Genomic DNA, 27,358 nt, shown 5'->3' on the forward strand with positions numbered 1-27,358 from the left:
ACAAAAAAATAATTTGCAAAAAATAAAAACTTGTTTTTGCGTTGTACTGCGTCAAGCTGATTTTGAACACCCCCTTACCTGCATAGATGGACAAACACACAAACAATTTGTTTACTTCTAAAGCCACTTGTATAATGCCTATTCATTGTTTTCATCTCCAAAATAATAGCTGCTTTTTCACCATCAGGCTGAATGGTTCTGAGCATGGTACAGAATGGTTACAGTAGCATTTCCAATTAAGCACGGTTTGGCACAGCACAATTATAAACCGTTCTCTGCCCGGAATTCTTGGCACGGTTAGCTAATCGTACTCAACCGTACTGATGGAATGGCTTAGTACATTGCAGCACATGATTTTCTAATTGTTTCTAGCTTGCCAAATTTGCTAATATTTGGCTGAAGTTAAGAAAAGTTAATTAAAAATAATGTATGTTTAGTGTATCTTCATGATTTTACTGTATGTTGATGGTTTAACTAGTATTGTAGCCTACATTTATTTTTCTACACGCCTTTTTCATCAGGGAAGTAGTTTACTAGCTCATTAAAACTGAATATGTACCAATATATCCTCATATACAATTTTCATATAATACTTATGTAATATTTTGTCAATAAATAGCCTTTCTTAGCTAGTTTGGGAACTTTTACCCTTCTGTTTGTTTGTGTACAGTGGCATACACAAACCCTCAGCAAATGATGATAAACCACTTGATTTTTCTCTTTGCTTCCCATTTTGCGACATGGGCCTTGTCTTTACTGTGTATTAGCAGAGTAAAACTAAGGAAAAAAAGCAGCCCTAATGTCTGGAATATGTGATCATCCTCCATAGTGCACAAACTCCATTGTTTACCAATGTTTCATGCCCTTGTCAAAAGACAGATCTGTTAAAGGAATAGTTCACCCATAAATGAAAATTATCATCATTTACTCACCCTTATGCCATCCCAGATGTGTATGACTTTCTTTCATTTGCAAGACTCAAATGAAGATTTTTAGAAGAATATCTCACATCTTTTGGTCCATACAATGCAAGTAAATGGGTGCCATGTTTTGAAGCTCCAAAAATCACACGTCAGCATAAAAGTAATCCATAAGACTCCAGTGGTTAAATCAATGTCTTCAGAAGCGATATGATAGGTGTGGGTGAGAAACAGATCTATTCTTTTGTCCTTTTTTTACTATAAATTCTCCACCCTGCTCAGTCAATCTCCACTTAAACATTCACATTCTTCTTTTGTTTTTGGTGATTCACATTCTTCATGCATACCGCCCCCTACTGGGCAGTGAGAAGATTTTCTAGCATAAAAGGACTTAAATATTGATCTGTTTCTCACCCACACCTATCATATTGCTTCTGAAGATATGGATTAAAACACTGGAGTCGTATGGATTATTTTTATGATGCATTTATGTGCTTTTTAGAGCATCAACATTTTGGCACTCATTCACTTGCATTAAATGGACCTACAGAGCTGAAATATTCTTCTAAAAATCATAATTTGTGTTCTGCAGAAGAAAGAAAGTAATACACATCTGGAATGGCATGAGGGTGAGAAAATGTTGAGAGAATTTTCATTTTTGGGTGAACTATCCCTTTAAGTATATTCTGCTGATTTCACTGCTCCACAAAGGGAAAAGTGTAACTGCGGCAACTGACCTGGAACAGCACAGAACAGTATGGTTTTGCGACAAGAACTGTTCGGCCCGATGGTGGAAAAGCGGCTAAAATCTTGTCTTTGAATTATCTTAATTTTGGGGCTTTTCTCAGAAAATATTGATATGCAATTCATTAGTTGGCATATCATGGAATGATACATTTTTGTATTTGATTTACAGCCCTAGTAGTTTTATTGCACTGATGGAACAGACATGCTATTGTCCGTGGCTTTATTTCATGCACTGATATTATAACACTGATGATTTACAAGTCTTTATCCCACTAGAGAATTGATTCCTCTCAACAGTCTCTCTTTCTCCCATTTCCCGCTCTTGCTGTCTCTCTTCTTCTGTACAGCAGCTCTAATGCATCTCCATCAGAAGGAGCCCCTGCGTTGTCGGGCAGTTACGGCTGTACCCCTCAGTCCCTGCCCAAGTTCTGGCACCCATCCCATGAGCTTTTGAGAGAAAACGGCTTCACTCAGCAAGTTTACCACAAATACCGCCGTCGCTGCCTCAATGGTTGTATGATTACTTTACAACCGGCTTCTGTATAACTCTACTGTCTATGGTATAAGTTGTTTGTCCTTATATACCAACCTTATGATTGTGTACTTATTTTCACAGAGAGGAAGCGATTAGGTGTCGGTCAGTCTCAGGAGATGAACACCCTCTACAGATTCTGGTCCTTCTTCCTCAGAGACAACTTCAACAGGAAAATGTATGAGGAGTTCAAGCAGTTTTCCCTGGAGGATGCCAAAGAGAACTACAGGTGAGTGTGCTTGTCTCAGAATTCACTCAGAAATGTATAATGTACCACTTATGTACACTTTTTAAAGTGCCATGACTTTCATGGCTAATCTATTTGAAATATTAATAATACATCAGTCATACTAGTATTTCTCTTCTGCACTTTTTTATAATCGGTTGGCAAAAAGCTGACGTTATGTCATGGCAGATGGTTCAGTTTCTCACTAGTTTGGGTTCTAGTTGGGAAGGGAGAATCCAAAACAAAAAGTGTCATTAGAAAAGTTTAAAGGGGAAGCTAGTATGAATGTTTGACCTACACAACATGCACACACACCCACAACAGAATGACTGCCAAGTCTGAATAATTGCACTGAGGGTGAGAGGTCTGTCTGGTTCTCTTGCCCTCAGTGCAATGCATGTATCAGGGATACTGTTTACTAACACACTTATCTGTATTATTAGTTAATGATTCGAGTGTATTTCAGTAGTTGCTAGGACACAAATGCGAGTAAAGTGATTAGCAGTTGTGAATATACTTTGAAAATTGTATGATAATTAGTTTTAACTTTGTTCATAGTCATCAAATTAGCTTGTAAAAGAAAAATGCACCTGTTAGTACAACTTATTTTCTCAATCAACAAAATGCAACACTCTTGACATAATAATAAAACATACATTATTGGAAGGAACTATAACTTTAAATGCCAGCAACATCACAAATTCAGCACAATAACAAACACAGTTTCAGGCGAATAAGAGACAATACAATAAGTCATACTTTCCAATAACTTGTATTGGTTAACATTAGTAAATGTATTAGGCATCATTTTTAACAGCATTTCTTAATCTTGGTTGATGTCAATTTATACAAATACAACAATAGTTTATTGTTCATGTTAGTTCATAATGCATTAATGTTAACGTACAAAGTTTCATTTTAGTAAGTATTTAAGTATATTAAATTAAGTATATGTTGCAATTAACATGTTAACAAATGTAACATTTAATGTAAAATGTTAAGCGCATAGTGCAGATTTTTATCATAGTCTGAAAAAAGTTTGAATTCCCTTAATTTTGAATATAATAAATTTTTCGGCATGTGAATGATTTAAAAAAAAATAATAATAATTTATCGTTGCTGTACGATATTTCGGACCAGATGTGAAGAAGTTCATAGTGACACATTGTGAGTTTCATTATAAAATCTTGGTTGTGTCCTTTAGGTATGCGCATATACAAACTTTACAACTCCCACTTCCTTGTATGTCTTGCATTTGTGAAACTATTATACATGCAAATGATTGGTAAACCGTGCATACAGTTCTTTTTTGGCTGTGCTACCTGAAAAAGCCAAGTGGTTTCCTAATGTGTTCTGTTCAAATGATTATTGCAGGTATGGACTGGAGTGTCTGTTCCGGTTCTACAGCTATGGACTGGAGCGGAGGTTCAGACCTGACATCTTTAAGGACTTCCAGGAGGAGACCATACGTGACTATGAGAAAGGTCAGGCATCTGCGCTCAGAACGACCAACAAGGACTGATATCACCTACCATTGTTGTCTGGGGGGTGAAATTCTCTCCTAGGAGAGTTAATTGAAGCTTATGAGTGAACCACCATCTCAGAATGGCTTTTTACAGTCTGCATTTATGCTATCTATAATCTTTACAGTTTAATAAACCATTGAATGTCAGGCAGTAGCTCTATAAAGTATCTGAGAATATTGAATGCCATCCATAGAAAGTTGTACAGTAAAAACAAGCATCTGAATGTATGCTTTTATTCTGCTTGCTAAAACATGTATCAATGTGTGCTTTGTCTGTATTGTAATGGTTTGTATAGGTCAGCTATATGGACTGGAGAAATTCTGGGCTTTCTTGAAATACTCTCAGATGAAGAATCAACCCATTGACCCCAAACTTCAGGAATACCTCAACAAATTCAAGAGCATTGATGACTTCAGAGTAGATGTGAGTGTACACATTGGTGGTGTGTTTGTAAAGAAAACTGAGAATTTGGAGTCTAGAATAACACTTACATAAATCGATCCTAATAATGTTTAATCACATTCCAAACATTCATTTAAAAAAAACAATGTTACGATTAATATGATTAGTGTGCTTCAGTCTAAATCAAATGTCCCTGCTTTTAGCCACCGATGGGAGAGGAAGGAATACGAAGAAAAGCACAGGACGAGCCGAAACGTAGACGTCACAACTCTTCCTCCTCCTCATCATCAAAGCAAACCCAATTCACCAAGACATCTTCAGACAATCAGCCTGCTGCTCGAGGGGTGGCAAAAACAACCTCAACTGATCAGACCGCTGCCCCAACCGCAACGAAAACCGCCTCAGCCAGTCAGCTATCAAATGCTGGGCCAGCCAAGGCAGCCTCAGCCAATCAGAAGCCAACCTCTTCGACCGCCAAGAGCAGCACGGCTAATGATCCTGCTACAAAAGCTCCATCCAAAGAGAATGTGAAGAAGAATACCTCATCAGATGCTCGCAAAGGAGAGTCAGTAACGAGCAAAAACAAAGATAGCCAACAGCCAAAGAAATAAAGCCCTTAACTACATTATACAGTATTTGAGTGATTGTAACTCTAGAGCTGTGAAAGGATTTCCAGTGCTGATTCAGGCTTGCGTTTTATACCGTAACCTTGGAAGTGAGCCAGTCAAACCGTTAGAGCAAAGAGCAACTGTCAGACCGTTGTGTTCACAAACTGAAGAGTAAACCAGATTTTTCTTGGGTGTTGTACAAGACTCTTTTCTGGATGTGTTTGTTTTTGTTTTTTGTTCTTTCATTTGTTTTTGTTTTTCCTGCAGTTAGTAGTTTGCAAAATCATCAGTATGCATGGTGAACCTGTGCAGTTTACAGAAGATGCATTCTCTTTTTAAAATTAGTTCTACCTTTTCAAATGCCTTACATTTCAAAATCAACCCAAAAAAAAAAAAAACTCATACACACATATACATATATATATATATATATATATAACAACTCTGTCAGCATTCATAATAATAAGTCTCTTGGTTTTTATCTCTATTGTGTAAGTATTTTAATTTAACTATGTGCCTGACCCGGACAGCACATCACACCTATTTGTGTGTCTGACAACAGCACATGTTTTACTTCGTTTATTTTAAAAACAAAAACAAAAACTCATCAAAAAAAAAAAAAAAAAAATCTACAACTAAAAAAATCTAACTTGAATTAAGGTTGACACGATATAACACACTATATAGACTATTGCATTTTTGCTCTTTTAGCTTGTGTAGGAAAAATGGCAGTGATGGAATACTAAGTTCTTTATGCTTTTATGATTAGCTGAGTGTCTGAGCTGAAGATCAGAGAAGTACGTAGATACCAAGCCAAAGTGGTGAGGGATTGTGACAGAAAAGCGTTAACATCATCAGGAGCTAGAGGATATTCCTGATATTAAACAAACATTTTGCCGTTCATACCACAGAGGTGATGGCGAAGGAGAGAAGAGAAGACGTCTTTGACTTTTTCTTTTTTTGTTGTTGTTGTTGAAAATTTTGACTTAAATTGGAAAACATCTGTGTACTTGAAACGTTATATTTTTGAAAGGAATTCTTCCTTTTAAAAACTTTGAATTCTATTGGAGTTGAGATAATTTATTGTTTTGGTTTTTTTTTTGTTGTTTTTTTTTTTTTTTTTTTTTTTTTTTAAACCTTAATTGATTATAATCTCTTTTTTTTTTTTTTTTTTTTTTTTACTGATATTACTGAGATTTTAGATGACTGCAAATGCAGTGGCTTTGAGAATACTTTTATTTGCATTCATTTCCAGGATGAATTTTGGCTGATAACATTAAATCAGTGCTCTTTCTATCACTTGCAATCATTAATCAGACACTGATGTCTCGATTGTATCATATTTGCTTAAGAAAACTGTACATAAAGAATGTTTCGAAGCAGCTGTAATTTCAATCAATCCATTTGTATTGATTCATTTTATTGTGATGTTCTTGTTTGTGTGCGCTTGTGTGTTGGTATGCATGTCAGTTTAATTTTTTTCCTCAAATTGTAAAATGTAAAAAAAATATAAAATATATTAAAATCTGTTTATAAAACCCCCAAATATTTGTGCTGTACTAAATGTCAAGGTGGAGACAGAAATGTTTGATAAGGGATTTTATTATTTTGGTTGAATTAAATTAGTAATTATGAATATAGCCAGCTATATACTATTTAAAACAGTTTCATATTTTGGCAATATTTTGTGTTCAGTATTCAAGACTAGAATCTCACATGTTTTATGTAATTTTGATGCTTAAAGTTGTAGCTTTAGAAGTCATATTTTGTGTCTAATAGTGGTTAGCTAATGATAGAAATAATCCTATCAGTTAGCGCCTTTTCTTATCTCAAGCTTTGTCTGGTCGCATGTGCTTGGTGGTCTTGTAGGCGTGACTCAAAGAAACGACACAGCTACTTAGAAAACTACAACTGCCGGCAGATAGCGCGGCGTTCCGGCGGCTGGGAGCCAATCAAACGCGCTGCTGCGTGCCAGGTGGGCGGGCACGCGCGCTGTGGGAAGGCGTTATCGTTGCAGTATGGCGGACGATGGGGACGGTAGGAGTGCAGCGGCGGACACTAGTGGCGGCCAGGGGACTACAGAGGAGTTAGATCCGGGGGCCGGTCTCGCTATAACCGTCATGCTGCTCAATCTCAGCGTTCTAGCGATCGTGCTGGTCGTGTGTTACGTGATTTACGCGCGGGTTTGGAGGAGGGCGGGAGCGGACTCGGGCCGGGGCAGCGAGGCCTCGCCGTTGCCCAAGATGAGAAGACGCGACTTCACTCTGGAGCAGCTGCGCGAGTACGACGGCGTACAGAACCCGCGCATCCTCATGGCAGTCAACACCAAGGTCTTCGACGTGACCAGCGGCAAGAAGTTTTATGGACGCGGTAAGGACGCATTGAAACAGCAGGGTTTGAACTCACCCATATTCAGGGATGTTTAACTGCAGCAGAAGAGTAGAGCTTGTGTCCTAACCAGCTTGTACTGGTAAATACATTAGTCAGTGGAAAGCTTATGAGCAGCTGATACTGGTAAAGACTCCAGAGACTCTTGCTGTGATATACACACAGGCTGTGCTCATGTCTTATCTGAGTTTGGTATTAGTTTGCCAACCACCACTCCGGGAAACACGTTTTCTTTAGCTTTACTGAAAAGGGTGGTGAAGTTGTTGTTGTTGTTGTTGTTGTAATTGCTTATTTGATCACTGGTGATTAACTCTTCGGATTATTATTCTTATTCATAACTATGACCACATTCACTAACAGCCTGCATGTACTCTCTCTCTCTCTCTCTCTCTCTCTCTCTCTCTCTCTCTCTCTCTCTCTCTCTCTCTCTCAAAGCATTATCTGTTTGCCTTGCTGAACTCTTTGCCAGGCTTCATTCTGTCATTTTTGTGAATATTTTGAACGAGAGCCATTGTGTGATGCTCTCACAACCATCTCCTCTTTCCCTAAAAACTCTTCATGACACATCAGACATGTACTATACAGGTGGAACTGCATTGTGTGCATTCAGTGATGCAGTAACAAATATGCATGTTTATAAGTTAACAGCTTGATTTGTAGCTGGGGCGGATCTAGACATTTTTTTTTTTTATGGAGTGGCATGTAGACTATTCGGGGTGGCAACACCAAAGCAAGCGCCCATGCGTAGTTATTATGGATTAAGGCACCAATCTTCATTGCAACAAGTACTAGTTCATTAGTAAGAGTCACTATCAAATTACAGATGTCCATGAATTTGCAAAACAACTGCATTTCCACAGGAACCACATAGTAACCATTTTTTTTTTTTTTTTTGCATAATAAACATTAACAACATTTATATCTCCAGAGCACCAAGACTTTGTCTATTAAACAAGTCAACACATTCTAAATGTTCCAAAGCTTGACATTTAGAACTGGCCATCTGGACTAAACTTCACTACCTTTTTAAGTGTACCCATGGATGGAAAATGCATGCATATCCTGTGTTATTCTACTAATAAAGTCCTGAAGGCCTATCACCTTTGTAACAGCTGGAATAATCCATTTGAAAGTAAAGATTAACACAAAGTTAGGTCTAAATACAAATAAATGGAACATAAAATTGTACTATGGGGGGCAGTGCTGCAAAACTCATGAATATTAATTATGCGCAGTAAAAGATTATTTTGCATTACCTGTTTTGATCAACAGTCAATCTTAATGACTGATTCAAGCACCCAAATAAATATTTCACATAATATGGTAATTTCATCTCTACATCTGCAACTATCAGTCTTGGGATTTTGTTAGTCAGTACATGAACACATGATCTAGTGGTAACTTTTTGCCTTTAATTTATAGAGGTTTTGGATTCTAATTTGCCCAAATATAATTTTTTTCTTTTAATAAAACAAGATTGCATCTATACATCAGTGGATGGGTTCTTAAAAATAAAATGCTATAACAGATGCAGGGAGACGAGAGTAGCGGAAACACAGACACATTTATTGACAGTTCTGTATATGAAAAAACAGCGAACTCCGAATTTCAGACGGTGACAACCACAAACTCTCCGCTCCAGCAGCGGGAACCCAGAAGAAAAAAAATATGCACACTTGATCGATATGATACAGCTCACAAACCACCCTCTCCCATAGCACAACCCAGAAATGAAACACTCAATTTATATAGGGAGGAAACACACTGCGCACCGGTGCGCCCCATCAACAGTCAGTTCACCTGGTTACCCCACACCTGAGAGTAATTAAGAGAGAGGGAGAGAAAGAGAAAAAGACAACATACAACAATATGGCCGAGAAGCCCATCACAATGGGGGACACGGAAAAGAGCGCGAGCTGCAGCAAAACTGCTGACGTTAAACGACACTGATAACAGCCTCAAAGAAAACTTATCATAACATTCAAAATAACACATTCCAGCACCGGATCGTCAGTCAAAACACAAACAGATGAAATAGAAAAACCAACTCAAGAACTGGAGATGTTTCATGTGGATTATACACATACCTGACGAAAGCTATTTCAAAAAGTGGTGAGGACACATCTCAACCCATAACTGACAGCGACGTATCTAATAATCATTCAGTGAATACTTGGAAACAACTGAGAAATTAATCTTTTACCTCTTTTTTTTTTTTCACATATTTGTCAATGTGGTCATTGTTGTTGAGGAAATAAGCTCATCAACCCTCGAGAGCCCAAACACTGTACACACGCTGCAATAGTAGGTAGGCGACTGGTCGATGTTGTGATTGGCTGCTGCTGTAAACAGTCACGGGATTGTTCGCTGCTGTAATCAATCACGCTATGGGTCTGTAGTAGGGCTGCACGATTATAGCAAAAATCATAATTGTCGATTATTGCCCTTGATATTGTAATCGCGATTATTAATGTCGATTAAAATATTAATTTACCATGACGTCACAAAGCTAGCAACCGTGCGGTTCTTCAGAGTAGCAGATTTCAATAGTGGATATGAGCTGCACTCCAGTTTTTTTTTAAGCATTAAATAGTATAATAATGTTTGTTAATGTTAGGCCAAATAAAAATTATTTTAAATGGATATCTATGGTATAGAAAAAATAAAGTAATTGCTAAATTGCTGCTTAAATTATTAGTCCACGTACAGTAAATAATGACACATTCGGTATTCAAACTTATTAACAGCTGATTTAAATTGACCAAGTTACTGTGTTCAGTAAGCCCTTTGGTGGCGAGACAGGGGACCATTCATCCCATTAGATCTTCAGTGTTAATCTTGTTCATGTAAGATCATCATTAGATCATTTTTGGCTTCAGTGGTTGCACTTTGGAAATTAAAAACAGTCATTTGCGATCGGAGGTTGTGCGATTCGTGAAACTGTTAAATCTACTAATACCAGCTGCATGGCAAATGGGTCTTATTACAGCAGACGCGATAACAATGACGGTGATTCCTGAAATATGCTATTTATGCCATATTCTTTATATTGGCTACACCTCCAAAAACACACTTAGAACAGTTAAGCTGAATTACTTTATTCCTATTTTGTACAAATCAAATTCACATTGGCCTACTTATTAACATGACAAAACAAAACTGTTATTACATTTTTATTTTTTTTACCCCAATTTGGAATGCCCAATTCCCAATGTGCTTTAAGTCCTCGTGGTCACGTAGTGATTCGCCTCAGTCTGGGTGGCGGAGGACGAATCCCAGTTGCCTCCGCGTCTGAGATCGTCAACCCACGCATCTTATCACGTGGCTTGTTGAGCGCATTGCCACGGAGACATAGCGTGTGTGGAGGCGTCGCCATCCACTGCGGCAACCACGCTCAACTCACCACGCACCCCACCGAGAACGAACCACATTATAGTGACACATGTGACTCTACCCTCCCTAGCAACTGGGCCAATTTGGTTGCTTAGGAGACCTGGCCGGAGTCACTCAGCACGCCCAGGGATTCGAACTAGCAAACTCCAGGGGTGGTAGCCAGCTTCTTTACCACTGAGCTACCCAGGCCTCCCTGTTATAACATTTTTAATAAATTGTACACAGAAATAGAGCAACGCAACAAACTCTCCCATTACAATGACTGTTGTCACTCACCGCAGGTTTACACTGTTTGAGACCTGCATTTTGACTCTATTTCAGTGACGCTCTGCACAAAGTTTTGCACTCTCACGAATGCTCTCATTAAAAACAAAACTGTTTAATCAGCATAATAAATCAATTATTTACACTGCGTCTATGCCTTGATTAGAACGGGAGCATTTTAGTTTTGTCGTGTTGCTCATTTGCAGTGTATTTAACATCTACGTTCAAAGTGAGCAGTGCAATATGCAATGAATCCAAAATAATTCCAAAGTGCTTTTCGCTCTTGTTCTACAGCTTCTTTTCAAGTGTCAGGTGAAGTTTCTTCAGTATTAATTTTTGTGTGCCACCACGAACAGAGGTGGAACATAAAGCAAGCATCTGGGCATTCAGATGGTTTAAAACTTGCGCATTAGGATCAGTTGTCATTACTGATATTACGGCGGACTAATTTAAGCACCTCTGATTGGCCATTGCCGTTTCATTACTCAACAGACATGTTAGTTATTGGTTAGAATACTCAACCGCTGCAAAAACACGTTGTAAATAGAAACCATTGACGCAATACGAGCAGACTTGAGTTGAACGCTGTAATCTTCAGTTTTCACAATTATATAATTGCGGCAGCCGTAATCGCGATTCGTTTTTCGATTAATTGTGCAGCCCTAGTCTGTAGTCATTTGTGCATTGTGTAGGCAGTTTGACATGAATAAATCCTTACACAACGTCAAAATCAGTGATAATATACTTGCATTTATATTTGATAAATCTGGATACTTATGCTGGAGTAGCTGATGGGGTGGCAATGCTTTTTCTTTCCGGTAGATCCGCCCCTGATTTGTAGTGATGGATACTTGGTCAGCTAAGTAAAGTAGTGGCCTTGGTTAAGATATCAAACACTCATTTCATTCCTTTCTCTGTCCCCTGCAGGCCAATGCTGTTCCTTTTTCCTCTACTTTAATAGCAGGCTTCAGCCTGCTGTGTGCAAACAGCTGTTTGTTGCACAAATATGTAAAATAGTTTGCCCTCAAAGCAGAAACAGAAGTCTTTTGTTTGTCTTGGGTCTATATTTGGAAACGTGGCACAGAAATTAAACCAAGAATGTGCATAAAACTAGCTTTTGAAGCTCAAAGATGTACTGTATCATCATGGCTTTGTTTGTTATAATTTATTGTACAGGTTTTGATTTGTAGTGAACTTGTGCCTGCGATAGGGCATCAGATATCTCATGGCTATATTTGTATGTGAGATATGTTATCTGACCATCTGTGGAGTTTATGGGGCAGCGCTGGGTGTTAAGGTGTGGTGTCAGCAGGAAGTGTCCTTCATTTAGACACCTGCATTCTCTAGTGGCATCTTAAAGGGATAGTTCACCCAAAAATGAAAATTCTCTCATTTACTCATCCTCATGCCATCCCAGATGTGTATGACTTTCTTTCATCTGCTGAACACAAGCAGATTTTTAGAAGAATATTTAAGCTCTGTAGGTCCTCACAGTGCAAGAGAATGGGTACCAAAATTTTGAAGCTCCAAAAGCATTTAAAGGCAGCATTAAAGTAATGCATACAACTCCACTAGTTAAATCCATGTCTTCAGAAGAGATATAAGTGTGGGTGAGAAACAGATCAATATTTAAGTCCTGTTTTACTGTCAATCTACACTTTCACTTTCTTTTGTAACTTGCTTTGAGATTATGGTTCTGGTTTGTAGCAGGCCATCATGTCTTATCACTGGACCAGAGGGCAGCTTGTTGTTTTTGGTCAACGTTTGGCTGGACCTACATGTTCCCTTTAAAATAATAACACAACTGCTGAAGTGTGTGTGTGTGTGTGTCTGTCTCAATTTGTTCAGCTGCTGTTGCGCATGCTGGTCAGATGATGAGCCAGAAAAAAGTATTGAAAGAGGCTCTTTTTCCACTTATATTGCCTTCTGTTCAGAATAAAAAATGGCTCTGTTTTCCCCTCTGACAATCAAGAGATGATAAGAACCTTCACAAGTGTGAGCAACCCAGTCATCATCAGGCGTGATTTAGAAGGCTTTGAACTGGCAGTTAATCTTCCTTGAACCAGGGACTTTGTTTCCATGGATTGCACTTTTGAAGGAATATTCCAGGTTCAATACTGATTAAAGTGTCATTTCACCCAAAAATAAAAATGATCTTATCTACACACCCACATGCCATCCCAGATGTGTACGACTTTCTTACATCTGCTGAACACAAATGAAGAATTTTAGAAGAATATCTTTGTAGGTCCATACAATGCAAGTGAACGGGTGCCAAAAGTTTGAAGCTCCAAAATCCACATAAGGGCAGCTTAAAAGTACTCCAGACGACTCTGGTGGTTAAATCCATATCTTCTGAAACATTATGATAGGTGTGGGTGAGTAACAGATCAATATTTAAGTCCTCTTTTTTACTATAAATTCTCCTCCCTGCTCAGTCATTTTCTTTACTTTCTCATACTACTACTGTGTTTTTGGTGATTCACATTCTTTGTCCAGATCGCCTCTTACTGGGCAGGAAGGAGAATTATGGGGAAAAAAATAATAATAATAACATGGATTACTTTTATGCTCCCTGTATGTGGATTTTAGAGCTTCAAAATTTTGACATCCTTTCACTTACATTGTGAGAACATACAGACCTGAAATATTCTTCTAAAAATCATAATTTGTGTTCTGCAGAAGAAAGTAAGTCATACACATCTGGGATGCCAGGAGGTTGAGTAAATCATGAGAGAATTTTCATTTTTGGGTGAACTATTCCTTTTAGCTCAATCGACAGCATGTAGCTTAATGTTGATTACCACAAAATTTTATTTAGACCCCTTCTCCTTTTCTTTAAAAAAGCAAAAATGTAGGTTACAGTGAGACACTTACACAATTTTGGAGGGTTTAAAGGCAGAAATGTGAATCTTATAATTTTCTAAAAGCACTTGCATTAATTCTTCTGTTAAAACTCTGGTATTATTTGACATTTAAAGTTGTTTAAATCTTGGTTTTTGCATTGTCATGGCAACAAAGTTGTAAAATGTTATATAACTTAACACTAAAAAGGTTTGTAAAGGATTTTTTTCACACTAAAATCATGTTAACACTCATGTTGTTTACATGTTATGGATGTACATTTTAAAAAGTGAGTATTTTAACATTTAAAGATCAGCCCCATTCAGTTCCACTTTAAGTGCCTCACTGTTACTGACATTTTTGCTTTTTATTTAAAGAAAAGGAGGGACAAGTCAAAATACATTTTTGTGGTAATCTATATTATGCCACAAATGGTGTAGATTGAGGAATATTCCTGAATATTCCTTTAAAATCAGTGGGTCGTAATGGGTTAGTTGCCATAAATTAAAGGGATCGTTCAGCCAAAAATGAAATTTGCCATTTATGGCATTTTTCCACAACACGTTGCGGTTCGACTCTGCTCGCTTTACATTTCTGAGCTTGCTTTTCCACTGCAGTTAGTGCAGCCTCAACATGGGTGGGGTTATAGGCTGATCGTCATAGTTGCGCCGCCTCTACTGCCGTGACATCATCTTAAACGCGACACAAACACACAACAAAGGAGCAATGGAGGATATCGAAGGAATGGTGTTCTTGATTCTCGGCATGTGGCTGTTTTTCACAGCAAGACAACAAACTGTGTTTCAAAAGAGGCTGACGGCAGCAAGACAAAATACCGCTAGAAAAAAGAGGAGAGTTTGGGAAATCATACACCAAAGCGCAGACGAGGACATCACTGTGTTAGCTCAAAGACGACGCACGAGGGTAAGCTAACCTGCCATCTAGCTTATAGATTCTCTCTGACCAGTCAGTGATCTGCAGGGTTTTGACGTCACATTTAGGCTCGGCTCGCTTGGAACCTCGACCGTGGTGGTACTAAAAAATGTACCAGGTACTATCCACAGTGGAAAACCCCCAAAAAGCGAGCAGAGTCGAGTCGAGCCATACCGTGCAGTGGAAAAGCCCCATTACTCACCCTCATGTTTTTCCAAACCTGTCTAACTCCATCAGTAGATCACAAAAGGAGATTTTTAGACCAAACGTTAGCCTCAGTCACCTTTCACTTTCATTGCATAATTTTTTTTTATTTTTTATATACAATAAAAGTAAAAGATGACTGATGCTAACATTCTGCCTAAAACATTTTCTTTTGTGTAAGAACAACATGAGGGTGAGTAAATAACAGATTTTTAATCTTTGGCTGAACTGTCCCTTTAAATTGCCTCTTAGTTGAGATCCATGCCTAAATGTGAGATTTTTGCTCTGATTGTTAACAGTGCAGTCAGACGTGCCTGTCTTCCTCTCCTCATCACATCTTTGTCATTTTTTGATGGGTTGACTGAAGTTTATCAGTCTGTTGTGCTTGCTGTCACGTCTCGAGTTGGGTCAAAGGTGTGCCCTGAACAGATTTATCTCTGCACAGCTGGGGTTGATTCTTGTCTTTGGTGTTATCTAATTTTAATGGCATTCATTTTCTTACTCAACACAGTGTTTTAAAGAATCTCTCAGAGGTGTTTTGGGTTACCTGTGTTTACAAGCCTGTGCTGCTCCATTCAACCCAGATATTTAGTAGTGTTTGAGAAAACTCTCAGCTTGTCTGGAAGCCTCTGACCCACTGACTCAGTAATCATGTTTTCTTTCAGTTAGGTCCATGACAGAGCTGAAATTAAGACATGTGGAATTTTAATTGCCACTCCACTCTTAGCTGGGAGCATTGCACCAGCAGCAACGTTTGACTTTATGATATTGTTATTGTTTTGATTGCATGCCTATATTATTTAGAGTATTTCTCACCTGATTTGAATACAGCGAGCCATTTTGGGGGCTGCTGTAATGACAGTGGCCTTACAATACAGGGCATGTTCAGAACTGCTTGCTGTCTCTGTAATGACACAATGTTCTTGAATTTGTTTGTGTGACCACTTTACTTACAGTATCTCTCCCCTTCCAGAGGGCCCCTACGGGATCTTTGCGGGAAGAGATGCTTCTCGGGGTCTGGCCACATTCTGTCTTGAGAAAGACGCTTTACGGGACGAATATGATGATCTTTCAGACCTGAACGCTGTGCAGATGGAGAGTGTTCGAGAATGGGAGATGCAATTCATGGGTAAGCCAGATAAATTCAAGAATTCAAAGGATATTTAAACAAACATATAAGCTCTGTTCCAAAACCTATTGAGTTGCTACATGGGTAGCTGGCTTCTAAGTCAGCATCTTAACTGAAATGTTAACTGATTGGAACACTCCTCATATGCAGCAATTCTGCACACCACACAAATAGCACTTCTCATGTGAAGCGCATGGAACACTCAATTTATTTTAATAAAGTTTGATAAGCATAACAATACATGGCACACAATGATTTTTAAACTATATGTAAATAGATATTTATAGAGCTGTAGCCATCTAGGCGATATAAATGTATGGATATATCAAGACCTTTTTTATCATTGCCGTGCAATCTTTTGTGTTTGGCCTACAAGCCTCAGTGTTTAATTTAATGAGACTGCTTTAGGGAATGTTTGTTTTAATTTAATGTTTGCTAGATTGATTCAGAGTATCACAGCCTCATGTCTGTTTGTGTTGCTGTGTGATACAGAAGAATGTGCCATGCATCGCTCAAGCCTCTCTGCTGTTAGTGCCTGTAGGGGAAATCAGGCATAAAATATGACAGTAGGGGTGGGCGTTATGACAAATCTTATATCACTGTATTATACGAGTCATTATAGCATAGTAACTGTATATATCAGGATAAAATTGTTGTTACTGGAAATTCAAAGAAAAAATATTTGTATTTTATTAATTATGTATTAAATAAGCAGTGAATTAAATTCTTTACAAGTAAAAGTAACTTTCTCATTTATTACAAGTGAAAAGTCTTATCAGTACAAAAACTTCTTGACATTTAGAATGTTATGTGTTTTTGCATTCCACATGTTTGCCATTTAGGTGTGTGGGGATCATGTAGTGTCTGAAAGTGGTTTGATCTCACAGATTTTCTTTTCCATTTTCTAGACATTTCTCTTTGGAAAATGAGTCCTACTGGAGGGACCACATTTGGAGTTTCTGTTTTTTCCATTCTGTCCAATTGATCCAGGCTCTTTTTGTGGGTCTTCTGTACCTTTCTTGCCTAGAGTTCTATAATCCAAGTTGGGTCTCTGGGCTTCTGGATCTTTTTAATGTTCAGAGTTCTCTAATCTGAGGTGGTCCTCTGGTTCTACTGGGTCATTCTTGTCTGGAGTTCTCCAATTTGAAGTGGTCCTCTGGGCTTCTGGATGTTTCAGACCTGGAAGTCTCCTGGATTTCTGGTTTGTGTTCCCTCTGTTCTTTGAGAATCCCCTGGCTCCTCTGGCCTTCTGGTTTCCCCAAGATTGGACCATCTTCCTCCAGGAGATCGCACATTTCAGACAAACATCTTGGTGCTTGTATCTGAAACGAGAACTAAAAGAAGAGGTTGCTCCCACCCTTTCCCCTACAAGAATCTTTACTCATTCAAAACATTAATCACAGTTTAATCATCAGACAAATCGTTTTATCATATTACATCAATATCATAAATTGGAATCTAAAGTCATAAACCATTTCTGATAAATTAAAATCCTTATAAAAAATGTGGCTAATATCAGGAAACTATTTCTCCTCTTCCAGTTAACATCTGCTTGTGACTGAGCTACAGTCATGATGTTCATGCAGTGATGTGTCTGGAAAGGTGTGAATGGCTTCTTCCTTCTTTCCTTTCAACAATGACAAATGTTGTTAAAACTGCTCACCTTCTTAATCAAATCATGATAGCTCATCTTTCATTTGTGTGCAGAAAGGCACTGTCTTGCCTTATTTCCCCTCTTTCCTCATGTAAAACAAAATTATTTCTGCCAAAAGCAGCGACTGGATTTCTGGATTCTGTGGCTTTTCTTTCAGTGGTTATATTGAAGTACTGAGTAATTTTGGAGATCATTGCTCATATGGTGTATTTACATCTACAGGCTGAGTAAGGGCTTCGCTCATGTGTGGAGTACACTGTGCTATTAATGCAGACTTAAACATGAGGTTTTGCTGAGTCACGTTTGGTACTCCACTGTAAGAGCTAAACATTTCCCACAACCTGGATGCAAAAGCTACAGGATGTTCCCAGGTTCCATTGTCACTTCACTTATCTTTTTCAAGTTAACCAAATCAGCTCTCAATAACTCCCAAGTAGAGCTTCTCTCCTTGCCACTCTGTCTGCTCTTTTGCTATGAACACTATGAGAGATTGCTCTCGTGAATGAGTGAGGAAGGCAATTCATAAGAATTATACATGCATCTGCATCTAACCATCTGTAAAGCACCACTACATTCTCCAGATTTGACGAACTCAACAGGATCCGTTTCACCTGGTTGAAATTCACTGAATTGAAATGCTTTAACAAGACTTTGAATGTCAGTAAATGACAGGTGGCTTACAGCTGGTGCAATTCCAGTTCTGGAATCAACAATTCTCTCATTTCCAGTTCTGGGGTCACTATCTCGCTCATTGTCAGTTCCTGTCCTTCTTGTTCTAACTGGTGCTATTGGAAACCTTACAGAATCATCTGAAGACTCATGCCTCTGAACAAACAACGTCTTTTGAAGTAAAGACCTAAAATAATTTATTTATTGTCTTAGTTTCACAATTTGTTCCTTCAAAATAATCTCATCAGCTTGGTAGTTTCTCACAGACTTTCACTGATTTGAGAATGAAGCATCTTGTTTTCTGCCTTTGTTTCCACCAATCTTTTCTTAGTTACTTTGTATGATGCAAAAAGAGCTTGAAGTGCATTAGCCAACTTTCCTTCTTTGCTTTTAGGCATCTTTGGATACATTTCGAACCGGGATGTTGCCCACACAAAGGGCTCATCCACTACACTCTCTATCCCATCAAACAGTTCCTGTAAGCCATGCTTAGCGATGTATTTCACAATCAGCTCTTACATATTTTAAATCTTATTGAATTGCTGTACTAATTCAATAGGCTATTCGCAATTGTTTCTTCACTGACTACTCTATTTTAAGATACCCGTTAGTTTAGTTATTCACAGCTCCTATGCTTTGGATGCAAATGAATAAAAATGCCACAATACCTTAAATAAAATAAAAGTTTAATACCAATAGAAGTTGGGCCTTTTGAACTTTAAATGTCTCACTGTTTCGGACTCAACCAAACTCCGTTGGGCCTCCAAGTTCAACTTCACTAACACTCACTCTTTATGGTCTAACAGTTTAAAATATATCACTGCCACACTACGTTGGTTAGTACCACGATACGTGGGGTTGTTATACTTTTAAACAGCCTACCCAGCCACGGTACGTTGGGCTTAACAACACTCAATAAGTTTAAAACACTACGCAGTACATTGGACAAAAACCGCACTGCTTCGGGTTTGTGGTTTTAAACTTAATAGAGCCGCAGTTCGTCGGGCTCTCTACACTATAAGTTTCAGTTACTTTAGAAACATCAATTCCGATACAACTCTGCCACCACGCTACTTCAGAAGAATTATGCTTAAGACTCCTCCCGCTACACTGAATAAAGCTGAAATTATGCCTGTCCTTAATTTCTTTTCTAGATTTTTTTTAAATGAGGGGATAACCTAAAACCAAAACACCATAAAAGAAGAAAACCACATTTCTTAACTTTCTCCGCTGTTGTTCTGAAATCCCTCGCTGGGTGGCTCGACAATGTAAGAAAAATAAAAACACACAGGACCAGGCGTCAATCTTGAGATGAAGATGTTGAAGTCTTCATTGCAGTTTCTCAGTAACAAAGTACATGAAGCACTTTGGATTCGTCAGAGTCAGAACTGAACCACGAGCATTCTAAAACCTAACCTTTTAACTAGTTTGTAAAATAACATGCCGACCATCATGTAAATGAGGCTGTGCTCTTCATGTAATTAAAGAATAATAATCTCACGGTCTGGTTGTCCAATGTTGTTCCAATTGTGAGCACTCAAATGGTGTGGTAATACCAATTGTTTAGACAAATACCTGAATGATAACTAAGGTCACATATCCCTTTATCTGAGATGGTTCTCTGTGTCCCGCTGTTGTTGCCATGCTATAATCATTTAGTCACTCAGGGTGTTATCACCCAGATGTTACTGTGACAAAGTTGAATCTGTTACTATGATAATTAAGTCCTTTTGGGGGTATGCGCTTTCTCTAACAAAATCAGGTCAAGTGGGACTCACATTCTAGGGCAGAATAGTCATTTCTTACAACGTTCACATAAGCAGTTATAATCAAACTATCGTGGGTTTTTGCATGGTCGAGCTACAGTCTTCATCTCTCGGTCCAAGTATACATGCCCAATGTTGGGTAACGTTACTTTTAAAAGTAACTCATTAGAATATTGCGTTACTCCTTAAAAAAAGTAACTTAAAACATTTTTATGGAAAGTAAATTGTTACTTTTGCGTTACTTTTTTCCTCACAGCCACTTTCTCTTCTGCTATGCTATGCATTCCATACAAATAAGCCATGCATTGCATACAAGAGACATTACAGGTCATGCTAGCTACTGTACAACACTCATGTCAAAACAACACAATAAACAAACAGATATTTAGAAAGTAGGTCTTCACGTCATATTTATAATAAAGAATCAATAACATGAATATGCATGATTTGTTTTTCAATAAACATGGCAGCCAATATGAATAATGAAGAATAACCACTGTCTTACCTAAAGTAGCAAAGTCCAACACTTGAACCTGCATCAGATCTGTCATCGTGTGCTGTGCCCATCCACAATGCCAGAGTCAACTTGAGATGTTTTTCAGAAGTCAGGATAAAATTCAGTGGGGAATGCCAGCATAACATGTTCAAGGAATAAGTCTGATGAATGAATGAATATTTTTCACTGAAGTCATCTCAGTGCACGCTTGTTTTGAGTTGATCCACAGTGCGTACAGACACCACAACTGTTGATACGACTTGAATAGAATCGTTGCTACCAAAATGTCATAAAAACGGATTGTATCATGAATCAAACTTCTTGTTTATTATAAAACAAAAATGTTGAATATTTTTAGAAACTAAGACATTTTCTCTTCATACACAATCAATGTAGAACGTTGCTCGGAGCCACTGATCCAGAGTCTTTTCTTATCCCATTCTCCCAGTTAAGGGGAGCTGTAACAGGGATCAGTTCGGCTGCATAAGCGAGTGTTTCACCCTATGTAGCATGTAGTGGCTAGTGGAAGACTAGTCTTATAATCCCTCTGCCTAAACGCATTTACTGATTTTTTTTATTTTTTATTTTTATTTATTTTTTTATACAGTGTGTTGAATAACACATGAATAAATCACGTTTCACTCAATCGAATGTTGACCTCATATTACGCTAAAACATGAAATCTGCATGCGCGTTAGCGAGTTGATTGACAGGCGATGTCTGTATCAAAAATTTGATTGGCTCTTTTATCTGCAAGGCTGGACTTCCTTTCTACATCTATTGACTGTTGGGTGCTAGAGCTTCTTGGTTGGGCGTTCCAATTTTTCCCATTCATTTAAATAGAAGTGACTCATCTCTGCTAAATAGTCTCTGGCCTCACACTCTATAGAACTACAATGCCAGTCATGCACTATGACTCCTCCCCGAAGTCTGCACATTTTTACTCCTGATTTCTCACAATACAGGGGCAGTAGAGGTGTACAAAAGCAACACATTATTTTAAAAGTAACTCCGATATTATAGTTTAAAATAAAAAATATTGCATTATAAACTCCGTGTAAATCGTAATAATAATGTTTAGTGCAGTAGATAATGTCTAATTTGTAATGTTTACATCCTGTATTCATAGTAGGGCTGGGCGATATCTACCCCCTACAGAGGGTCAGTGAATATTTTTGCTTTATTGATTTTGCTTGAAAAATGTAATTATTGAAACACGAAAAATGTAACCAAAAGAAATTCCTAAATTCAAATTGCACTTTAAACGAAATGAGAGGAGAAAAAAAAACAATAAAAATAACAAAGTGATAAAAAATTCTTATATGACCACCTCCCCAAATCCAAACATTAACCATCTCCAACGGCCACATTTGTCATCACGCAAGTATCATGTCAACGACAGCGGGGAAAATGGCTAATAGCCTACTAAAGACAATTAGAAATGTAAAGATAATAATCATAATAAATAAGCTTAATAAATTCCTTATATAAATAATGCTTTAAATTCCATAAATAATGCTGCCAAATTAAATGTGTTCTTATAGAATTTGTGTTTGTATTGCGTTTTGGTAAAGAAAGTAAAACTCAATTTTAGGTTCAAGGTGAACATGTCTTGCATTATTTTATGGATTAATCACTTTTGTCTTTGTTTCTTTAATAGAAAGTTATATATTACTGAACCTGCAGAGTTGCATTAACAATGCATGTTACCCGAGAACTGCTCAGTGGAAATAAAGTGAACTAAACTCAAAGCACTTCCTGAGTTGATCAGAGATCATTTGCAGCATTCTCATAGATGACATTATTCTTGCAAACTGTTTTCAGATGAATGAAACTGTTCCACGAGACTGCATGCCTCTGAACAAACAGGGAATTGACACGGGCATTGACGGCTTTTCTTTTTCTGTTCTTAAAAATAGAATAAAGCGTGTTTCTTAAAGCGCGTATCTTTGTATCTAACAGCATGTCTTGTCATGTGTCACTCAGACTTCTTACTGGACGCCCGCCTGTTGTGGGTAGATGAGCAAAATTACTTAGCATGAAATACCTGCATTTGGACGAGGAGCTCGCGAACTGGATTCAGCCTCGTCACATTTGGCGGGTGGTTGGTGCTAATTTCACACTCTGGGCTACTGTTTAATATATTTGGTGACTTCCCAGATCCATGGTTTTGTCATTTCCTAATATGTTACCGTATTTTATGATGGAATGAGTGAAAATAGTCCACGTAAGATCATGAAAAAGTTTTTTATACTTGTTTTCTTAGACATTTATTGCTACTGCAAAGATTGATGTTGGGTGATATGAGTGTTTACTATTGCAGACAGAAGGATTAGTCAGTGGACAAAAGAATACCCTAACCCTAATTAGAGGCACATCAATGTGTCACAGGTTTGAATGGTTTACAGACTGCTTATCAGTCCAAAAATCAGGGATGCAAATATTCACCTTTCAGCTAAACCTTTTCTGAAGCTAATAGGCAAAATTGTTTGGGAAATGTTTCTACATTTTCCTTATTAAAATCATTTGAAATTGTTACTTTAAGCTTAAATACTACAAAAAGCTTTAAATACAAAAAATAATCTTAAAATACCACAAACAAATGAACTGAAAATAAATTTCCAATTAAAATGACTTTAAAGGTGAGTTCCGAACAAATTTTATTTTTGAGCCCCACACCATTCAGCCCTCCAAAGGGAATAGGGCATAGGGATGATCACTTCTGAATGAAACGCACTGTGTTGTTGCTCTTCACTGCTTTGTGTTGCATTCGACTTTTTGGAGCACGCGCAGAATGGCGAGACCTATTACGGTCCAACTGACATGTATACATGCTAGATACATGATATACAATTTTATTATCTAGGTCTGTTAAGTTAGATTTAGCAAAAACTGTACACGTATGATTTCAGTGGGACTAACATGACATTCTAAAAAGATGAATTATTGCTTTAGTCCCACTGAAATCAGACTTAAAGTGCATGTAAACGCACTCAGTATGTAACACTAGAGTTACTATATGGTTATCTCAAGATTCGGTTCGATGTATGATATGAGGTTCACGATTGGATATTCTCGAATCGAAATAACACTTAAATGACAAAGTATGACAAAATATTTTATAAAAAACTGTTTGCAAATGCACATAATTTCTCATTGGAAATTAAGTTCTCCAATACACAGTGTAAATGCTCAAATTTCAAATAAGAGTTTTTCATATACCTCTTAAGAAAAGATCACAAACAAATAAACCTTTAAAAATAGTTGCCTAAATACAGGCTGGTGCAGAACTGACAATATTACTAAACAGAACATGTCCTGGTAAATATGACTGGTTGCAATCAAAACTCCACTCTAACTTTTCTTTTTCTCATTTCTTCCTCTCTCTTTCCTCCTCCCTATCTGTTTTACTCAGAAAAATATGACTACGTTGGTCGTTTGTTGAAGCCTGGAGACGAGCCGTCAGAGTACACAGATGAAGAGGACATGAAGGATCATCAAAAACATGAATGATGTGCTGAATCATCACATCAACTGAAGCCTAGGACTGAGAAGGCCACCATCCAGAGTTGTTGTACCCCAGCAGAACACCCTGAGAATCTGCCCTATAACTCCATCGTACAGTGTCCCCAGTACAACCAACACCAAATACATTGACTTAATGCGCCATCACAAAGGAGCTACACGTCTCTTTCTAGAAGCCCCCTGATGTTCTGAATGTTCTTCACCTTCTACAAAAACAGATTAATAGCCTGTCAGAGTTTCCCGTAGTCACCTGCTCTTGATATATTTCCAGCTACCGTGTCGTTGCCCCTCCAGATTCCATCTTCCTGGCCCACCTAAACACTCAATTGAAACACTCATCTATATACTTCATAACCCATCCGACCTACACTCTAAATACTCCACCATACAGTCTAAACCCTAATCGCTCAATCCTACACCATAAACTCTGTTTACCGTACACATTAAACCCTCTATCATATTCTGTAGCCTAAACTCTGCTATATAACCCTACATCCCAATTGGAAAGTGAAACGGACCTGAGGCTTTTTAAAAACCCTGCAGATTTATGTGTTCCGGCTTGGACTGAAAATGTGAAATGATTAATAAAATGGAGGAAAAAGGAAACCCTGAATACACATACATTTATATTCTTATATTTTTCTTTGGGGACATCACCGTTCATGACCTCAGACGTGAGAGGCCATATGCTCATGGCATAAACGAAAAGGGGCTGATAACAGGAATGCACAACAGGTTAAAAATTGCCACTGGGGTCTTAATTCTTTTTCTTTCTCTTTAAGTTGCTAGTTTTTGGTGTGTAATTATTTTTGTACCACAGCACACATCTCAAACACTTTGAGCATTTAAATCTCATGCCTGTTCATCATCTGTGGGAACATTGTAATTTTAAATCAATGTAAATGTCAAATGGAAATAGTAACCAATCCAAAAGCCAGATGTGTCTGCCATCATCCAATCCAAATGTGGGAGGGCCTGGGGTGGGTCAGGTTCTTTCTCAGCAATTTTTGTATTGTGTGCTCCACTAGTGTGTAACGATTTTTGTAAAAACAATTTGGGATGCTGTAGGGATTTGAAAGGGGGTTTTGGGTGGGTGTCTGTTTGCATTCTTGCCATGAAACTGTTGTTTAATGTGAGCTGTATAAATCTGAATGGCTGGTCGGGATGCAAAGGGAAGATCAGTTCTGCAGGTTAAATAGATTGGCTTGTCTGCTCATTGGTCGACAGACCTCTCCCTTCCACTATTGATGATACAGTGTAGATATTGTGCCTTATTTCAGTTTCATTCTACAACAAAGCAGTCCTAAATAGTTGAGATCTAAAGAAAGATATGACGGAGAAAACACAAACAAAGATTTATGAAAAACATGATCTGCTCTGCCCTTTCCACATTTTCTACCCTTAATTGGTGTTTGAAAAAGCCAAGGCGCGTTTCCTTAATTTTCACACAGTTTAGACAACTGAGTCAGACACAGAGGCTTGATGGCCTGTATCGTGACCTTGTACATAGACTTTATGAGCTATTTCAGTGTTACTGCCATATCTGCGCTGTTATTAAACTACACGCACTGCTGTGTTGTACTGGCCAAAAGATCCATTGCTCTTTCTCTTGTCTCCATCTGTTTTCCCCCTCTTTTTTGGATTGAATTTATTTTTAATTGTAATTTTCAAAACCATCTTTAAGTGTTGTAATGTTTTTTTCTGGAGGGGAACAATGAGGTTGGAAGAATATTTCTTCTTTGCTGGGGGATGAGGGAAAATTCAAACAAATTGTGGATTCTGTAAATATGTGTATCATTTTATTAAAGCATGTGCAGCAAACAGTGAGGTAATGCTGGCTCTCATGTCATGTATTTAAATGTGGAGTTTGCAAGGGAGTGTGTGCACGCGTTTAGGGGAGGAGGACAAGAACGTGTTGTTGCAGGAATAAATACATTTGAATAATAACTTGTTATTCTCTGCTCCTCTGTTGTGTTGGTCTTGGGTGTGAAAAAATAGAAACAAAGGGCATTATTTTAAATTGCAGAACTAACTGTGGTTCAGCAAAGACTGTAAACAGTAAAATGTCAAATGCATTAGGAAAAAATTGGATTGGATTGTTGCTTCACAGGACTTGCAATGACCAGTGAAAACTGAGAAATATGCTTTACTCTTCAACTCATTCTAGAGTTTGATTTAGTTAAGGTTGAAAGTAAATAGAATTTTTAACATCAGTGAAAACCATTAATTTAATCATAATATTGCATCCTAACCTAGTATCATTAGAAATTTTGCATTATGGAAGAGTTTGCACCTCCTTAGTGAACCATTTAAAGTGCAAACGATGTGCTGGAGCAAAAGGGAGGAAATTTGTTGTTGGTTTGGGTATTTGACACTCCAGTGATTATTAATAAAATTGCATGTGCAAAAATGTAGCACTTACAGTTGAAGTCAGAAGTTTACATACACTTAGGTTGAAGTCATTAAAACTAATTTTTTTAACAACTCCACAGATTTTATTTGAGCAAACTATAGTTCTGGCAAGTCGTTTAGGACATCTACTTTGTGCATGACACGAGTAATTCTTCCAACAATTGTTTACAGACAGATTGTTTCACTTTTAATTGACTATATCACAATTCCAGTGAGTCAGATGTTTACATACACCAAGTTAACTGGGCCTTTAAGCAGCTTGGAAAATTCCAGAAAATGATTTCAAGCCTAATTTAGCTTCTGATAGGCTAATTGCAGTCAATTGGAAGTGTACCTGTGGATGTATTTTAGGGCCTGCCTTCAAACTCAGTGCCTCTTTGCTTGACATCATGGGAAAATCAAAAGAAATCAGCCAAGATCTCAGAAAAAAAATTGTGGACCTCCACAAGTCTGGTTCATCTTGGGTGCAATTTCCAAACACCTGAAGGTACCACGTTCATCTGTACAAACAATAGTATGCAAGTATAAACACCATGGGACCACGCAGCCATCATACCGCTCAGGAAGGAGACGCATTCTGTCTCCTAGAGATGAATGTAGTTTGGTGCGAAAAATGCAAATTAATCCCAGAACAACAGCAAAGGACCTTGTAAAGATGCTGGAGGAAACAGGTAGACAAGTATCTATATCCACAGTAAAATTAGTCCTATATTGACATAA

General features: G+C 37.9%; 2 protein-coding genes across 5 annotated transcripts in view; both read left to right on the forward strand.

The window, feature by feature from the left end:
* LOC127411547 (la-related protein 1B-like) overlaps window positions 1-6,501 on the forward strand; it is a 61,755-nt gene extending 55,254 nt beyond the window's left edge. For 3 of the 4 annotated variants that reach the window (XM_051647209.1, XM_051647212.1, XM_051647213.1), the window contains exons 14-18: window positions 2,015-2,178; window positions 2,284-2,428; window positions 3,800-3,909; window positions 4,247-4,374; window positions 4,557-6,501. In XM_051647209.1, the coding sequence (XP_051503169.1) occupies window positions 2,015-2,178; window positions 2,284-2,428; window positions 3,800-3,909; window positions 4,247-4,374; window positions 4,557-4,964 (955 nt within the window). In that variant the 3' untranslated portion in view covers window positions 4,965-6,501. The remainder of the gene's footprint in view (window positions 1-2,014; window positions 2,179-2,283; window positions 2,429-3,799; window positions 3,910-4,246; window positions 4,375-4,556) is intronic. The other variant, XM_051647210.1, reaches the window with a different exon arrangement.
* Window positions 6,502-6,963: 462 nt separating this feature from the next.
* On the forward strand, window positions 6,964-26,173 carry LOC127411557 (membrane-associated progesterone receptor component 2-like). Its single transcript, XM_051647240.1, has 3 exons — window positions 6,964-7,331; window positions 15,961-16,116; window positions 24,117-26,173. The coding sequence occupies exons 1-3, from the start codon at window positions 6,980-6,982 to the stop codon at window positions 24,212-24,214; spliced, it is 606 nt and encodes a 201-aa protein (XP_051503200.1). The 5' UTR covers window positions 6,964-6,979; the 3' UTR covers window positions 24,215-26,173.
* The last annotated feature ends 1,185 nt before the right edge of the window (window positions 26,174-27,358 follow it).

This window comes from Myxocyprinus asiaticus, chromosome 20 (genome assembly GCF_019703515.2).
Source record: "Myxocyprinus asiaticus isolate MX2 ecotype Aquarium Trade chromosome 20, UBuf_Myxa_2, whole genome shotgun sequence".
Classification (NCBI taxonomy): Eukaryota; Metazoa; Chordata; class Actinopteri; order Cypriniformes; family Catostomidae; genus Myxocyprinus; species Myxocyprinus asiaticus.

Bases quoted from the DNA above. Each gene is read 5' to 3' on its own strand.
- LOC127411557 (XM_051647240.1), top strand. From the start codon at position 6,980: ATGGCGGACGATGGGGACGGTAGGAGTGCAGCGGCGGACACTAGTGGC. The intron at 7,332-15,960 runs GTAAGGACGCAT...CTCCCCTTCCAG, and splicing joins CAAGAAGTTTTATGGACGCG to AGGGCCCCTACGGGATCTTT. The intron at 16,117-24,116 runs GTAAGCCAGATA...TGTTTTACTCAG, and splicing joins ATGGGAGATGCAATTCATGG to AAAAATATGACTACGTTGGT.